Below are 19,556 nucleotides of genomic sequence, written 5' to 3' on the forward strand. Positions count from 1 at the left end.
TCAGAGCAGAGATATGCACATGTATTACATTTGAAGTGAAAGGAACCATTCAGCAAATAATTAGGAAAACTGAGATGAGCAGTGATTAGCATTGAGAGGTTAGATTAAATGGACATCATTGAGATTGGAACTGAGATCTTGCATATTTGTGAAATTAATGAGGAAGTGTGTGGGAGGTTTAGATCTTTTTGCAGATAAGTTTGAGTATTCATGATGTATTCAGTTGTAAGAAAAGGTGGGGAGGACATGTATGAAATAATTTAATTTTTTGGATATGGCATACACATGGCAAGAATGTACCCAGCTCTTTGGCATAACATGGACTCAAAGATGACCACCCCCACGCACTACTCCATCTCCCACCAGTCACTATCTGGCAGAGTAGAGTAGAGTAGAGGAAGCGAGATTATACACTAGGTAATCCAGTGCCTCCTACAGATTAAAAGGTAAGTGGAACAATATTGTGTAACAAGGATAGCTGTAATAGGACCAAAAACTAATGACGTAGAGCAGATATCACCTTTAAGGACACAAAAAGTGATATAAATGTACACATTGACACTAATGATATCAAGAGTAGATCTAAGAATCTGCTTAACCAGTACATGGCAATATTGAGGAACAGTTGCAAGTTAGGAATAAATCTGAAAATGTCTGCAATTCTGCCTGGACATAACAGAAGGGAGTATATGATGAGAGGCCTTTTCAATAAATTCAGTCCTTGGAGAGAAATTTTTCATAGCATGGTCTGTGCTTGTTAACAGGAGAGACTGCTTTTAGAGGGATGCATACATTAAATAGAAGGAGTACAAGTATATTTGCTGATGGCATTGAGGCAGTGTTAAGTAAACTGAAAACTGCTAGGTTGGGGGAGGGGAAGAGACAAACTAACAGATTAACTACAGCCACAGGCACAAGTGAATGCAATTCTTGCACTGTTTCTTTTGGAACATGCAGCAGCTTGGGAAGCAAAGGCATTGGCTGTGTTAGGGTGACTAAGAGTAAAAACAGGTGCACGTATAGTTGCATGATCACTAATGCTAGGAGCATAGTAAATAAATTTGATGAATTTAAGGTACTGTTAACAAGCACAGACATTAAGTCACTGAATGCAGACATTATGGCAGTATTGGAGATGTCGCATCATTCAGATATATGGGAAGCAGAATTTCATTATGGAGAATCCAATGTGTACCAAAAGAAAGGGGGGTAGGCTCTTAGTTAAGAACCATGGTGAAGTATGTTATAGGCCCAATGACATGATGAGTAAAATGAACATAGAGACAAATAGAGTGGACCAGTAATCAGAACATCCTATATGGGGGAATTTAACTTTACAGATATTTTGCGGAACTTGTGGGTTGGTCGCCTACATGGTAGCAGGACTTTTGTGAATTGGATGACTGCTTTGTACACCAGCATGTTCAAGAAGCAACAAGGGAAAGCAATACTGATGATCTTAATGGGAATTTGGGCAAATAACAAAAAGACACCGACATTGTGGCTACACACCCATCATGGTCAACGATGAACTCTGCCATGCACACTTTACAGTGACTGATTCGTTTCATCTATAAAAAATGTATATTGGCAAGTTGCCAATATGCTGATTGCAATGGCAACCAACTACCAGATATTCACTGGAATGCAAAATGTGTCACTGCCTGGTGCACAGTGAGGCCTACGGTAAATCAAACTTCAAAGCTGGAAATGATTTTGTGTTTTTATTCGTTTATTATTGAAATGATTACTGGAAATAGAAGATGCGCATACTACATGTTTGTCCTATTAATAAAAAATATTCATTGCATTGCATGATTCTTCACAAACTTTCATATAACTCTGTTCACTGTATATCTAGATTTAAATAGCTGGGGGTGCCACAGTGCCTATGGACGAGCTGCCCCTGTCTATCTGTTATATATGTATTATTATCACGCTGAAAGTTTTGCACAATAAAACTTGCACACTACAATCATCAGTTGATCATGCTTCATTTACCTGTCAAGCATGTATTCCATTTATTAAATACTGTGTATATATAGTAATATCAATATTTGACTCTTCAAGGGTTGGCAAATAAGTGGAAGGTTGACCCAATACATTGACAATCCCCAGTCTGTTTGCCACAATAGTTTCTTCAAGCATTTCACCTCTTGACTCCATCACCCACATTCTGTCCAACGAAGGGTTTGTACTAGCATCAACAACTCTGATAACAATCATTAGATTTTAACTTATTCATATCATTGAGAAAGGAATGCAGTTCATCCTGCAACTGGCAATACAAACTCATCAGGAAAAGACTTCCAAACATTTCTACATTAGTATTACAAATATTTCTATTTAGCATTAGCATTAGTAGAGGCATAGGATGCAAGAAAGCAAGCTTATTGCCTTTCTTGCATCCTATGCCTCTACTACTTAAAAAAAAAAAAAAAAAATTCCCCCTTCACATTTCACACACCCATTTGCTGCAAAAGTTTGTCCACTTCTTCCTTGAATTTATTTAAGCTAGCAACTTCCACAACGACAGATGGAAGTTTGTTCCAGCAATCAACCACCCACTGTCTAAGGGCAAACTTCTGCATGTCTATCCTGCAACTGTCTTTCCTCAATTTGAATTTATGCCCTCTCAGGCAATTATTCTGAGCAAGAGGAAGAATCACATCAGCATTGAGCATGCTTAAACCATTCAAGGCTTTACACACCTCAATCAGATCAACTCACAGGTGCCGACCGGGCTAGCCGAGTGGGTAAAGTACCTGCCCGGCAACCCAAAGGTCGCGGGTTCGATTCCCGCCTCGGGCTTGGATCAAAGTACTGCAAAAACCTTGGGAGGTGCAATATGGCCACAGAAGCCGATGCGCCAACAACTACCAAATCAAAAAAAAAAAAAAAAACTCACAGGTGCCTAGTCTCCAGACACTGTAATTTGCAAAACTTAAGCCTTTCTTTGTAAGAACAACCCTTTGTTCCATTCATTAATCTTGTTGCCCTATTCTGTACTCATTCCAGCAGCTCTACATCCTTCTTAAAATGAGGTCTCCAGCACTGTATACAGTACTCAAGGTGTGGCCTGACCATTGCCTTATACAATGGCGATCATCACCTCCTTATCACTGCTAGAATAATTCCTGTATATAATTGACAAGACACCATGAGCTACTCTTGCAGACCATCTCCACTGCTCAGAAAACTTCATATCTGCCTGCACAATTACTCCCAGGTCCTTTTCATTCTCTACCATTCGTCAGTGTTGATACGTTACTCTGGGGTTACTGCTTCCCATATGCAGTACAGTCAGTCCTCGTATAGCACGATGTGTTCCTAGAAACCCTCGTGCAATATAAACAACAGGCCCTTTTTTTCCCTTTTTTTTTGTTAGTTGATGGCACATTGGCTTCTGTAGCCATATTGCACCTTCCAAAGTTTTTGCACTTTGTACTCTGATCCAAGCCCGAGGCGGGATTCGAACCCACGACCTTTGGGTTGTCAAACAGACACTTTACCCACCCGGCTAGCACGGTCGGCCAACAGGCCCTATGGGAAAAAAAGGTTTAGGGGCCGACCACCCAAGATCGAACACAATAAATAATCGTAATAAAATACTCACATATTTTATTACGACTATTACGTAATAAAATATTGCTAATGCTTTTGCTTATATCGTAAGCAAACTTGTTGTTTGTTTGATTTTATATCCAAATAGATAACAGCCGTTCCATCTCTTCCAATTCTTTGTGTTTTGATCTAATGGATTTTAATTACAGTTTGAGTTGTTCCTGCTATGAAAGTTGCTTTTATTTTCTCTGCATTCTTTCTAATTCTCGGCGTTGCTTCATTTAAGCCTGTGGCACGTGCAATATCACGTGGTCTTTCACATTTCACTTAAAGCGTTTCACAATTTCATATTTTTCTCTATCGACAGAGGCGGCCTGGCCAGAAGACGATGGAGGCCAGTGTGATTTTGGCCATAAACACTAGTATGAGGCCGCTACAAATTTTACCCAGTCCACCTCTGTTTATCGATACTGCTTTTCTTTTTCTCTCTGAATCTGTAGTGTCTTCACCAGGATGCTTCCGTTTTACACCTTTTAAGTAATTTACTTATTTTTAGGGAATAAAGCACAATTACAAAATGAGGAGGCATGCTCGATACACATAAACAAAGCTGTTCGTGTGTAGCAACAGAATAAACAACACCGTAAAGGCAGAGACACTAACACCTCACAAGCTCACATTTTACTAAAACACATTTCTGGGGTTTACTACCATAAAACAATAAAAACAATTTCCAGTTGAATTTCTGCTAGTGGAATATGTTACAAAAGAGTAATAAACTTGATCTAATTGCATTTGCAATAATACCAATAGCTGGAATTGTGTGGGTTTTTATGTTATCATGGTGAAACGTGTTTCCCCTTCACTGATATAAAAAACATAAATACATTTTCAGAATCTTCTCTTCATTCCTATCGCATTGTGTTCAGTTGGGGTGATTCCGCATTTGACTGCCATTTCTTGTAAACACACACATGTGAATCATGCATAAGTGAATTCAGTTTGTGTTATATACGATATCGTTCCCCTACTTATAAATCATGAATACTCAAATTCGTGTAGTGTAAACAAGTGTTATACGAGGACTGACTGTACTTAACATTTGTCAATGTTAAACTTCAGTTGCCACCTCTCCGCCCATCTGCTCAACTTTTCTAAATCATGTTGCAGCAGCAGCGTACTCTCAGTGTTATTAACAATCCTGCTGACCTTCATACTGTCTGCAAACTGTACATTAAGCCTGAGATACCATCATCATTATTATTAATAAATACAGAAAACAACAATGGACCAGACAGTGAATACTGGGGGACTCCACTAATAACATTACTCCACGAAGAGCAGTGTTCACTGATTACCACTCTGGAATTCTCTAACTCAACCATACCTTTATTCATAGCAGCAATTTGCCTCTAATGCACACACTGCTCCAATTTGTGCAGCAGTCTTCCATGTGAAACAGTATCAAAAGCCTTTCTAAGATCCAAATATATGATATCAAAATTATTCTTTGCATCCAGTTCCTTTGTGGCCACATCATAGTATCCAATCAAATTGGTCAGACAAGACTTCCCCTTAACAAACCCATGCTGTGTCAGAGCTTGAAGCTTGTCTAGATGATCCTGCAATGCTTCTTTAACCAGTGCCTCCATTAATTTCCCTGAAAAAGAAGTTAAACTAACAGGTCTGTAATTACCTGTAATCTTCCTTTGTGGATTGGGGTCACATTTGCACATCTCCAGTCCATGGGTACCTCCCCGGAGTCCAAGGAAGCTCTCATACTTATGGCTAAGGGTTTTCTTACTTCCTTTGCTGCCTGCTTTAATATGACTGGTTAGATTCCATCCACCTCAGGTGGTGCCTTCCTTATGTTTAACTTCAACAATTTCTCCTCCACTTTGCTCTCAGTTATTACAAAATCACTTAGCTCCCTGTTAGAGTTTGATAAACGTCTGGTGTTCCACTCCTTGAATAACTCCTCATGTGTAAAAGCAGATGCAAAATACTCATTCAGTTTATTAGCTACCTGAGCAGGATCATCAACAGTTGAACCATCGATATCAAGTGGACCAATCTGATTGATCCCTTTCTTCTAGAGTTTAAATAAGTAAAGAACTGTTTTTTTCATCCTTTGCCAAAGATTTCTCATCTGCTTTTTCCTGCCAAACCTCCTTTGTGACTTGATTACAGACCAGCTTATGTCTACCATAGGCTTCTGTCACCTGTTAATTTATATGTATCCCATGCATTTTTCTCCTCTGCCACATGTCTCATTAGTTCGCCTGACATCCATTTGGGCCTAAACCTCGAACAATATTTCTTAGTTGGTATGAAAAACCTAGTAGCTTCCAAGATTAATTCTTTGAATGCTTCCCATTTAGAATTGGCTTTTCATATCAGTTAGTCCCACCCTATAGAATTTAAATAGGTCTCAGACCATCATAGTCACCTTTACAAAAGTAAAAACCCTTCCCTTTACCCTTGATGGTAGTTACCTCATTGAGTAAATCCCACTTCAGCACACTGTGATCACTGTCACCTAGTGGTTCCTTTATCTGCAGAATCACTACTGATAATCAGATCAAGAGTACTGCTCCCTCTAGTTGCCTCCCGAACATGCTGCTGTAGAAAATCATCCAATAAATCCACAAAAGCCTTGCTAGTGTGCGAGTGACCAACTCACAAATTCCAGTCAATATCTGGGAAATTGAATTCCCCCATTATAAGACTCTCTGATTTACTGGCCCACTATTTCTCTGTACAGTTGTTTATTATACTCATCAGGCCTATAACACACTCCTACTCTCAATTTTGTTTTCCCAGTGCATATGTCACACCAAACTGACTCGACAATGCACTGTCCAGCCATGTCGACTGGCTGTACTTTCTTGGATTTTATGTGTTTCTTAACTAATAGCACAACCCCACTTCCCTTACTGTACACATTGTACTCCCCAAATTCCATTTCTACATTCCTTATATCAATGTGACACCACGTCTCTGATATCCCAACAATATCAGCCTTTGATGTTTTGACAACACCTAAATTCAAATTTATTTACCAAATTCCTAGCATTGGTGTACACGCAAGTATACATGCACCTGTTCCTATTCTTAGCTACCCTAACACAGCCTATGTATTTACTTGTTCTGTAATGACTCCCATCAATCTCTGAAATCCCCTACACCTTGTTTTTCAGGCTGCTGCTCATTCCAATAGAAGCAGTGCAAGAATCACTTTCACTTCTGCTAGCGGCTACTGTTCTATTAGTCCGTACAGACCCTATGAGAAAAACACAGGATATTAACCTGCATTACTGTAACTTCTGCTTCTAACTACATTGTAGCCCAGCAGTCCTGGCTATGCTGTTGTATTCTGTAACTCAAAGTTACACTACTAAGTTACACTTCACTACTGCTTTTCACATATATTGCTCTTGCACAAGGAGAACACCATGATCATTGTCCTCAGTTCATTGCCCAAAAGGAAAAAGGAATAAAAAAATATGTGGAGAAATCAGCAAAAGAAGTGCTAATGCTGTTCAGTAGTTAAGCTTCTGATGCTATCCATGCCTTCTCTATTTACCTGGGCTTGAATTTTGCACCAATGTAAGTGGCAGTCACGTATACTCAAAACAGTGGTCCACTTGGGGCATTTTCACAGCATACACAAATGTAAAAACTAGTTTTTTTAATGAAGAGAGAGAGAGAGAGAGAGAGGGGAAACCTGTATCCAGATACATTGGTAGTGAAGTAAACATTAATAACAATAATTACACTAAAGATTGTAATTTAGTTTGCTGAGAAATAAAATGATCTGTTGGTATTTACTATTTTGAATCATTTTTAAATTATGAAAATAAAAATTTGTTTTCATACCTGTATGACCCTGAAGTTTCTGTACAACCTCTTTAGTCTGTAGATTCCAAATATACACCATGTTATCTTCAGATCCTGATACAATCCACTAAAAGGAAAAATTTCTCCTTAATATTTTAAAAAGAAAACTGCACAGTTATACAAGTATATTGGTATGGCTCTTAGAAAAGTACTATGATTTATACCAGTGGTCTCCAAAGTGGGGTGCGTGAGATAATTTGCAATAAATCAAATTTATTAATTATGAAAATTAATTTTTCGAAACGTAATTGATAATAAACATAAATAAATGGTTTTTTAATACCTCAATATGCTGCTTTGATCATGCCGTTGATCATGCACATTCAAACACATGCATTTTGTACCTGAAATTCAATTTAATTTTGTTTTGTATTTTTTTTTTTTTTTATTTGTGATCTTTTAAAATTAGATGTGATTTTAGATATTATGGAAATGTGTGGCATGTCACACAGGGGCATATTCAGAGGCCACCCAAGGAAAACTGAATGAGTGATAAATCAAGACTACATTTAAGAATTTGGTTACAATTTTTGTACAAAAATGATTTTAAAAAATCCCACACAATAACTTCTTTAAAGTTGGGCTCTTAGAGGAAATTTAATCCCTTTCTTCCATCACAACACTGATCTATTCCTGGCACCATCTAATATTTTTGGCAACTACTTAAAGGAATTTCATGCTGAGCACTTGAAATATTATTAAAGGCAAGAAAACAATGTTTATAAAATAAACATTGTTTTCTTGCAAACAAATGAGTATTTACTCATTAAATTTAACAGAGGTAATAGTAATCGTGGCATCTGATACAAGAAAGCAAGTTATGAGCTCATGTAGCATCAGCCAAAAAAATTCACACAACCATTCCCTCTAAATGTTTGTCCAGTTCCTCCTTAAATTTATTTAACCTATCAACTTCCACAACGACAGATGGAAGGTTGTTCCAGCAATTAACCACAGGCTGGCTAAAGGCAAATTTCCACATATCTATTCTACAGCTGTCTTTCCTCAATTTGAATTTATGCCCCCTTAGGTTTGTAATCTGAACAAGTGGAATAATCCCATCAGAATTCAGCATGCTCAACCCATTCAAGGCCTTATACACCTCAATCAGATCACCTTGCAGGTGCCTAGTCTCCAGCCTCTCTTGGTAAGAGGATCCTTTCAGGCTCCTCACCAATCTTGTTGCCCTTCTCTGCACATGTTCAAGCAAATTTACATCCTTCCTAAAATGAGGCCTCCAGACCTGTACACAGTACTCAAGGCATGGCCTGAGGTTAACGAACTAAGGTTCATATTCACTGAACTGTTGTCACGAGGCGGCTCTACCTACCTGCATTAAACTAATGCTGAAAGGTAATCATAAACTTCCTGTCAAACTGAAACTGGGATCATAATTTCTGACAATAAAAGTGGAACGTTTTGTTTTTACATTGCAAGACATGCCTTGATAAGAACTACAATGTTACTAGTAGTATATGCTGTAGTTTGGTTACTTCTCATTTAGACTAAGTATCTCAAAAAAAACAGAATATGAAGTTTATATTCCATGGCACTCAAAAAAACTAAAATTACTGATGGCAACCATACATAACTCTCATTTAACAATGGATTGCATATTGTAGCATCATACAATTCAAATAGAGTTTTGTGACTCTCTATTTGAAGTGATAAGTGTACTTCATTTTTATTAAAATGAAGTACACATCACTTGGCCAAGGCTAGGTTTAAGTTAGCAATGTTACTGAATAATAATACTAACATCTTTACTGCAAGAAGAAAGATTACTTCTGTACAAATGCACTGCATTAATTACCATTCATGGCAGTTAAGGCTACAGTTTTTAGTTATTAAAATATAAATCCAAGTTGCTGAAACTTCACATCTTTGTTCTTGAGTTTCTCAGCAGATCACAAGTGGATGAAGGTGAAAGCATTGGAAGATGCATGATTTCAGTTATTTATAGGGATGGTGGTTACAACAATACTTTTTCCATTAAAATATTTAAAATTTAATTTTTATCATTGAAACATCATTGAAACTGATTCTGGTGCCATATTTTGGACACAATCGAGGCTGATCACTTTTTAACATTTTGGCAGCATGAAAGAAGCTATTAAAACATCTGAAGAAGTCAAAATGAAGTTAAAACATCTGAAGATGAAGTCAAAGTGATACAATTAACTGCTATGCACTGTGATCACTGGTAAGAAAGTGACCAGAATACATTGGTGGGTTTCAAGGATTTCCCACAATTAGAGGTGCAGCAGGCACCTAAAGAAAGAAGAGATAGAGATTGAAGAGTTGTTGGTGACACAATTGGAAGGACCTGTCAATGAAGATCAATCTGAACTTTGTCAACAAAAGGAAGACGAAGCAAAGAATGAAGAATAACATTAAACTGTTAAGCAAACATTACAGAAATTAAAAATGATTTAAAAAATTATTGCCAGAAATGCCGAGATCATCTTATGGAATGGAACATAGCTGTAAAATTAATTAGAAAAATTGGCAGTTTTCAATTCAATCAATGAAGCTGAAATCTACCTCCAATCGATGCATAAAATTCATGTGCATCTGTTTCTAACATCAAATAATCACCTCTATCATCTCCAAGTGTGCTAAGCCAACACCTCAACACACAAACCCTAACAATTGTTTGTGACATCAGCAGATGGAAGCCATATGATGAAAAAAACGTTCTGGTGCATACTCCAGCAAAACAACTGAGTCAGAGGAGTTTAGAATAGATGATGAATACCATTGTTAATTATAATTAACAGTCGTATGAACTTGAACCACGGTTAACTCAAAGGGCATATGACACTGAACTTTCACTTGGCTATGTCATGCCTAAAGTCTTTTTTGACTAATTTTTTTTTTCACTGCCATAATTCTATCAAATGCTACTGTTTCAGCACTATAGGTAGTATTTTTACAGTGTGCCACAAGGAGTATTTGCACTTCTGTTCAAAATTTCAGTTTGGGTCAGTTTCCATATTGCAGTTAGCTGATTAAATTACAGCTTTTGTTACAAAATTTTTTTTTTTTTTATAAATTAATCTTTTAAATATTTTTATATCATTGATGTTTGTCATTATCATACAACAAAAATCATGTTTATACAAGATGGACTTATTCATTTAATTCTAGTTCTTTGATTCAAATAATATATAGGCATCATAATAATGATAGGAATTGGCTTTTTGTCAATTATTCCCAGCTAAAGTTTGCAAAATGCTTTGCCTTTTGAGAATGGCATATTACATTACTGGATCAGAGGATATATATATATAGTAAGCACCCAGTTATAGTGATCATGTTTGCAAATTGAATTTTGATTCTAGTAAACAGCGATTCCAATTAGCGAAAATCGACAAATATTATTGAGAGGCTGTAAAATAAAGATATAAAGCACAAATTTACACTTTATTATCAATTAAATGATATGTAAAAATCATAAGAATATTATCCACAGGTTAACAAAATAAAAATAAATTTTACTTACGCACATAGCTTAATTAATATACATATTAATTAAACATAACACTTTGTAATATGATTATAATTTAAAATAGTCACTTATTTTGGATTGCTTTAAATTATCATTACAAAGTCTATTTATAGATTTTTCAATATTGTATAACGGTGTTGTACAATATTGAAATATTCACGATCACTCGCACGAGTTTCTTCCAGCGCTCTCCTCAGGATGGCTATAGCTTGACGAGTTTACCGTTCTTCATTTTCCTCCTCAGCAAAATTATCAGTAACAGACTGGGCAATTTCTTCATCTGTTAAAACTGTAGTAACTTGTAGATCACCATCTATGTCCACCCAATCATTAAACTCCTGTTCAGCCATGTCTTCAGGCTTTTCAACGTGATCAGTATCGTGACTTAGTCACCCATCATGAATAATTAATCCACATTTTTTGAAAAAGTTGCTAATGCAGGTTTCGGAAATTTCATTCCAGGCACTCATTGTCATATGAAGTGCTCTAGAACAGTTATCTGCTTTGCGATATCGGATGATGTTCCCAAACCTTCATCTATAGACTGGATGATTTTTCCCCTCATATCCGATCTATAAAAAGGTTTTAAAGGTTTTTATTATTCCCTGGTCGAGAGGTTGAATCAGTGATGTGGTATTTGAAGGTAGAAAAACTAATTCAATGTTTTTGAAAGTCAACTTTGGATGAGCTGGGCAGTTGTCCAAAAACAATGCAATTTTTTTGTTTTTCTTATCCAATTTCAAATCCCATTTATGAAGATAATCTTCAAATAAAGAAGCTGTCATCCAAGCATTGGTATTATTGGCATATTCAACAGGTAGCCGTTTTACTCTTTTAAAACATCTAGGCGATTTACTCTTGCATATAACTAACGGCTTCATCTTGATTGTTCCCATCATGTTGCATGTTAAAAGAACTGTAATCCTGTCCTTGATCTTCTTTCCTGCAGACAGAGGAATTTTTAAAAATCATGCAGTGGTCAGGGGTATCCCTGTAGTACAACTCTTTCATCTGTATTAAAAATGTCTTCAGGATTATAAGTGCTTAACACAGTTTGCCAAGAGGTTTTCAGGTGCAGAACCATCGGAATCCTGTTTTTCTCTGTAAAGTTTTTTGTAAACAATATCATGCTTCTCCTTCCATCTTGTCGGCCATCCATCTGTCGCCTTAAACTCTTCATGTAATTTTTCAGCAAAATCATTAGTTTTTTTTAAAGAAGAATGCTACGATTAATTGATGCATTAAACGAGTTGGCCTGTTTGAACCAAACGAACAGAGCATCTACTGTTCGGCATTTTCCTTCATGCTTCCTTTTTTTCTGGTTTCACTAATTACATTAGTGTTTAATGTGTGATATGATTTTAATAATTTTGATAAAGGTGACTGAGGTACTCCTAATTTTACTGCCACTTCCCTTTGAGACATATTGCCTAAGTTACATTTATTGTACATTTCTATAATTCATAACTTATCTTTTACACTCAAATTCACTTTCTGTCCACTGACTTTTTTTTTTTTTTGGTAGTAAAATTTAAAACACAGTAAAAAAAAAGATAAGTATCAACCAATAACAAAGTACACGGCACACAAATTGAAACTAACGCAACACACACAAGTGAGACAAAGTTAAATATAGAAATGAAGAGCAGATTTCAGCAAAGGGGAAACACATTTCACCATAATAACGTGAACACACAGAATTCCAACTATCGGTATTATCGCACTAACAGAAAAGCCCAATAAACCTGAAACTTGAAATTGTTTTATGGTTGTAACCTCTGTAAATGTAACCTCCAGAAATGTGTTTTAGAAAAATATCACAGAGGCTTTCAAAATTTATTCTTATAACCGAAAATGTGATTCTAGTAAACGATGAAAGTGTAGTGCATTTTACTGATTTGGATTGGTTCTCTGAAATTTGATTCTATTGAGCGGCTGATTCTAATAACCAGTGATCACTATAATTGGCGCTTACCACACACACACACACACACACACACACGCACACGCACAGAGAGAGAGAGAGAGAAATCGCATTACAACAAATTCATGGGGGGGGGGGGTGTATTGAAATTTTGTTCTACTGGATATTGCTGAAAATTAATTATTTCAAAATAATTACTTTTCAATTAAATTCTGCTTCACTTTTTCTAATATACAGAAAAACAACTTCCACTTTAATTTACTTAAATAGACAAAATATGTACTACAAAAGTAAAAATACTGCATAAAATAAATTTTAATAACTAACACTCAGAAATATCGTATAGAAAATAACTGACTGTTGCTTTGCAGATTTATCATAATCCATCAATTTCTATCAATTATTTTTAATATTTAACATTTTTCATGCAATTCAATTTAAGCAATGGCAAAAATGAGTAGATACACCATCAGCCATTTTCAATCCACTGCAGATGAAGGCCTCTCCAGCAACTTCTGTTTTGTGCAATGGCCATCCATTTACTACCCACGAACTCTTCCACTTCATCTGTCCATCTCCATCGTATTCTTACAGGTTTTCTTATAGCTCCTTTTGGGTATCATTCTGTTATTTTCTTAGTCCATCTGTCATCATGTCTTTGAGCTGTGTGTCCTCCCCAAGTCCATTTCAGTTCTTTAGTTTTAATAAGAATGTCCTTTACTTGTGTTTCCTGCCTAATACACGTGTTTCTCTTCTTATGCAATGGTTTGATTCCTAATACAATTAGTTTCATTCTTTGCTGCGCAGTTTTCAGCTTCTCTTCCATTCTTTTGGTGAGTGCCCAAATTTCACTTCCATAAGTGAAATTTAGGCACTCACCAAAAGAATATTGAGCGGATGCTGAGGTGACTATATTTTCTGAATGTTATACATCCGAAATTTATTCTTCTCTTGACTTCCATCCATTTATCATTGTTACAGCTAATGACTTATCAAAGATAAGTATATGAACCCACCTTTTTAATTTCTACCCCTTCAATAATTATCCCTTTCTGTGGAATACTTGTTCATCATTACTTTTGTTTTAGCCATATCTTTAGTCCGAAATCCTTACTAACTCTCCATAATGCATTAAGGTTTTCCTCTAAATCATTGGGTTTCAACCAGGGTGTCACATAATTTAGGTTGAAGTTACTTAAAACATTTTATTATTATTATTTTTTTTAATTTATATACTGGTTTCATTATAAAAAGGTGTACAGTATTCATTGTACAGTAGCTTTTTAATTTTGTGGTGATCTATAATTGAAGTTTATTTAGTACCTCTATATAAAGAATAAAATTATTATATAAGTATATATAATTTATATTATGAATTGCAATTTTGTTTATAGTTATATTTTTATAATAACTATCATATAATATATTTTTTTATTATATATACACTGATGAGCCAAAACATTATGACCACCTACCTAATATTAGTAGATGCATATCATGCAAGAAAGCAAGCTTATACAGCATCAGCCAAAAAAAACCCTCCCATTTCACCCCTCCATTCGTTCCAAATACATGTCCAGCTCAGCCTTAAATTTATTTAGGCTATTAGCTTCCACAACAAAAGATGGAAGCCTGCTACACCAATCAACTACCCCCTGGCTAAGAGCAAATTCCACACATCTATTCTACAACTCTACATACTTCCTAAAATGAGGCCTCCAGACCTGTACACAGTACTCTAGGTGTGGCCTGACCATTGCCTTGCATAATGGGATAATCACCTCCATATCCCTGCTAGCAAAATTCCAATATATCATTGACAAGACTCCATGACCTGCCCTGGAAGCCAGTCTACACTGCTCAGCGAACTTCATATTTGACTGCACTATTACCCCCAAGTCTTTTTCACTTTCCACTTCCCTGAATATAGTGCCACACACTTGGTACATTTCTCTTCGGTTACTGCTACCCATATGCAGTACTTTGCATTTGTCAATGTTAAACTTCAGGTGCCACTTCTTAGCCCATTTCTCCAACTTATTTATATCCAGCTGGAGTAGCATACTGTCTTTACTGTCATTAACAACCCTGCCAACCTTTGTATCATCTGCAAACTTGGACATTAAATCTGATATACCTCCATCAATATCATTGATAAATATACAAAACAATGGGCCCAACACCGAACCCCGGGAAACTCCACTAATAACATTTGTCCATGAAGAGCAGTGTCCATTGATTACCACTCTGTTTTTTCTCACTTAACCATCCCTTTACCCATTGTAGCAACTTACCCTTAATGCCATACCTCTCCAATTTGTACAGCAGTCATCCATGTGCAACAGTATCAAAAGCTTTCCTGAAATCCAAGTATATGACATCAAAATCATTTTTGGCATTCAGTTCCTTTGTGACCACATCATAGTATCCAATTAAACTAGTCAGACAAGAGCTCCCTTTAACAAACCTGTGCTGTGTCTTAACAATTACTGCAGTCTTGTATAGATGATCCTGCAATGCTTCTTTAACCAGTGATTCCATTATTTTTTCCAGAACAGAAGTTAAACTAACAGGTCTATAGTTACTTGTGTCACCTTTTGAACCCCCTTTGTGAACTGGTGATACATTTGCACACTTCCAGTCCATGGGGAGCTCCCCTGAGTACAAGGAAGCTGTCATAATTATGGCTAAACGTTTGCTTACTTCCTTTGCCGCCTCCTTTAATAAAACTAGATAGATCCCTTCCGCCCCAGGTGCCTTCCTTATGTTTAACTTCATCAATTTCTCCTCCACTTTGCTCTCAGTTATTACAAAATCACTTGGCTCCCTGTTAGCATTTGATAAACTTCTGGCACTCCCCCTCATTGAATAACTCCTCATGTGTGAATGTAGATGCAAAACACTCAGTTTATCAGCTACCTGAGCATGATCATTAATAGTCAACCCGTCTATGTTTAAGTGGTCCAATCTGATTCTCCCTTTCCTTCTAGCGTTTACATGCCTTTGTGTAGTCTAATAAAGGAGATAGCATTCTTATATATTTTCTTCAAAATCAAAATGTATCGGGTGTCTATGCCTTGTCTTTAGATTGCTCTAAACATTGCCTTATGCTGTATGGAGTGAAATGCCTTTTCATAATCCACAAATGCCAGACATAATGGTGTTTTATATTCATATGCTTTCTCCATTAGCTGTGATATTATGTGAAGGTGATCCACAGTTGAGAAACCTGTCCTAAAGCCAGCTTGCTGTTTCGATTGATTCCCAACAAGTATTCTTTCTAATCTGTTAGTAACGACCCTTGTGAACAACTTATAGATGTAGGAAAACAAACTAATAATTTCCAATTTATCTAATTTCTTATGTAGCAAAATTATGATTTCGTTATTCCATTCCTTAGGGGTCATGCCTTTCTTAATATATTTTGCAAAGAGTCCAGCCAGTTTCTGTGTCATGTCTCATCCTCCCAATTTTAACAAGTCTATAATAACTTCATCTTCACCCAGGACATTTTAATTCTTCATTTTCATCAATGCATGTTCTATCTCATCAGGAAGGATATCGTGTATCTCGTATGTGTTGCAAATTTGTGATCCATCTTCCTCACTGCTGGCATCATTCCCTTGCTCCTTATACAAAATTTGTATAATACTTTATAGTAGTTTTATGCTATGTGAATTATGCCTTCTCTGCTATTTATAAGTACACCATCACTATTCTTCAGATTCAGTATCATTTGTCTTTCTATATTACTGCTCCTGACTGCTGATTGAAATCCTTTGGTTTCCCTTAATGCTTGTTCTACTTTTCTTGTGTTAAATCTTCTTATGTCCTCTCTGAGTCTCTTTCTAATGGCTTTGCATAACTCTGTGTATTCAATTTTGTCCTTGTCAGTTCATCACAGTGTAATCAATAGTAAGAAAAAGGAGGGGGAAGGGACATGCTGTATGAAGTAATGAAATTTTTGGATATGGCATACACATGGTAAAAATATACCCAGATCCTTGACATAACGTGGCCTCCACAATTCCCCCTGCATACACACTACTCGGACTCCCTCCAGTCACACTAGCTGATCCTGAAGCCTCCTAAACAGTTAGCAATAGGTTCGGTCCGGTGTACTAACTAGCAGCTGGCCTGCAAACGCTGTTTTAGAGCTGTACCCTTGAAGTGTAAGGAAGATTGGATCTTGCCATGATGTTCATCATAACCTCAGTCATACCGCATGATGGAAGAGATGGGGAGGGTTGACAGTAACTTAGCTCTTGAGACTAAACATGAGTTCCACCACTTCAAGCCTCCAATAAGCAAAGTAGTGGTATTGCACGGTGATGAGTCATCTACCACGTAGTATTGCCTGGTAACACAGAGGGGCAGCATTCCTCCATGTGGCGTGGGTGCCACACCTCAACCCCTGCTTACGTTGGTTCACACCTAGGTGGTCACCTACAGCGTGCTTGTGCATGGAGGTTATACCCAGGATTACTAACAGTCCTACCATCGCGAAGGTGTAAGCAGAGGATTTGGCTGTCACAGACCAACCATCCGGACTTCACCAAAACTGGGTCCACTTGACTTGAATGTCACCCAAATATCAGTTACATCAGCGTTTTAGACTCCCAGGTAGCAAGTACAGCTTGTCTGGCCTATCTGAGAGAATGCCTGTGACAACCTCAAGGACCAACATAATATTGTTCACAATATATCTTCTGTTAGTGAGAATGAAGTCAACTTCATTAGTTGTTAATCCATTTGTGCTCTTCCATGTCCACTTTCTATTCACTGTTTTCTTGAAAAAAAAAAAAAAAGTGTTCATTACTGACATTGCTTGAGATTCTGCAAATTCCACAAGTCTTATCACCTCTTTCACCAATTGCAAAATTTCCTATAGTTTCCCTTTCTGTGCTGTTTTGTCTCTTTTCAACCTTAGCATCGAAGTCACCCATAATGATGAGTGTAGTGAGTTTTCTGATCATCTAGTCTTCAGTTCAGTTTCCGTTCATCGAGTTGTTACAGGTTGCAGTAAACAAAATTACGTTACTAATTTTAAGGCCATCTAATAAAAGTGCACTGGTATGCAAATTCTTCGTCTCACTAATCTTACTTGAGAATAATGCATAGAAAACTTGGAGGGTGTAAAACTGAAGTTCTTTTGCCACATCTTTTAAAACTTTCATTTTATTTCTTCAATTGAGTTTCCCATATACCTATTTAGTTATGAGGGTCATCTATTAATTCATAAATTTCAGAAGTTTACCATGTTTACCATGTTTACCACGCATTGTTGCATATGTGCATGAAGCAGTTTTTAATCTACTTGGATGGAAAAGCACCTGATTTGAAGAACCATTTTCTTCTGATTTTATAGAAGGAAAAAAAAAAAAAAAAAAAAAATGATATTTCTGTCAAGAAATATTTGCCAGTGGTTAATTAATTCAGCCATAGTGAGAGATGACCCTAGAAATGTCTCTGCCTGCCCCAATCTTAGGTTCAAATTCCGATTCAACAATTTACAATTTGAACCAAGATATTCCAAGTATTAACTTGTGATATGTTCAGGGTTGTAAATCTATCCTCCAAACATAAACAGCCCCTTGAGAGCAGGAAGGCGTGGCCAGCAACCCTTGTGGTAGCAGTAAAATAATTTCCGGCTCTATCTGCCAATTCACAAATATTTTTCCTTTCAGTGTTTTCCCACGAGTAGAGCTAGTAAGCTGCCAAGTCCATACTGTGTACTGATAAAAATTGAATGTGTTTTTTTTTATTGTATTGTTTGTTCAAAACTGAATTTACATTTTCAGAAATTCATTTAGTGCTACAATGAATAAGCAGACACTTCCTATGTGTCTGTTTATTCATTGTAGACAATTTCTGTTATGCGTGTGGATGGTTTACCCCAAAAACTCAAAAGAAAATTTTCCATGTAACCACTTAGGAAGTGGTTACATGGAAAACTCAAAGCATTACCTTTTGCAGTCCCTATGGTTTGGCAAGAACCATCTAACCACATTAATGACTGCTACTTCTGTATGACAAATATATCTGGTAAAAAAAAAAAAAAAAACCAAACATGCTATAATATATCCAAATATACCTTCTGCAATTCAGTGAAAACTGCAATTCCCGAAAACTTGGGATAACAGTAGTGGGAAAGATAATAGTGATCAAGTTCAAGTTGAGGATCCCCCGGAAGCTTCATCCAGCTTCACAAGATGCCGACTATCAGCCAGTAAGTTCGACAGTGAGGTATATTTAATCAAACAAGGTGAGTTAAATGATTTGCAAGACTTAAATTTGCTGAAAGAGCAAGCCGAACTGTTAGGTTCTAGGTTACAGCAATGGAATATACTAACAGCAGCAGGAACAAATATTTCAGTGTTTTGAAAACGGTATGAAAAGTTTTTGAAATATTTAATATGGAGGACAGTATGTGTTTTTGCAAAGACATTATTGGACTTCTGAAAGAACTAGGTGTCGTGCATAAGTCAGATGAATGCCGTTTATTCATAGAGGCCTCAAAATTAAGTTTAAAAGCAGTTTTGCTTAATAAGGTGATATTGTTGATATCAACCTTTCAAAAGGTGATATTGTTGTACACATTGGCACTAATGGTATTAAGAGTAGGAGACTGGTGGACTGGAGTAGGAGACAATGATG

General features: G+C 36.6%; 1 protein-coding gene across 2 annotated transcripts in view; it reads right to left on the reverse strand.

The window, feature by feature from the left end:
* wds (WD repeat-containing protein wds) overlaps positions 1–19,556 on the reverse strand; it is a 302,400-nt gene that overhangs the window by 27,387 nt on the left and 255,457 nt on the right. For both annotated transcript variants that reach the window (XM_090371872.1, XM_090371871.1), the window contains exon 13: positions 7,444–7,531. In XM_090371872.1, the coding sequence (XP_090227998.1) occupies positions 7,444–7,531 (88 nt within the window). The remainder of the gene's footprint in view (positions 1–7,443; positions 7,532–19,556) is intronic.

Source organism: Mastigoproctus giganteus, chromosome 4, assembly GCF_048544385.1.
Source record: "Mastigoproctus giganteus isolate SK-2022 chromosome 4, ASM4854438v1, whole genome shotgun sequence".
Taxonomy (NCBI): domain Eukaryota; kingdom Metazoa; phylum Arthropoda; class Arachnida; order Uropygi; family Thelyphonidae; genus Mastigoproctus; species Mastigoproctus giganteus.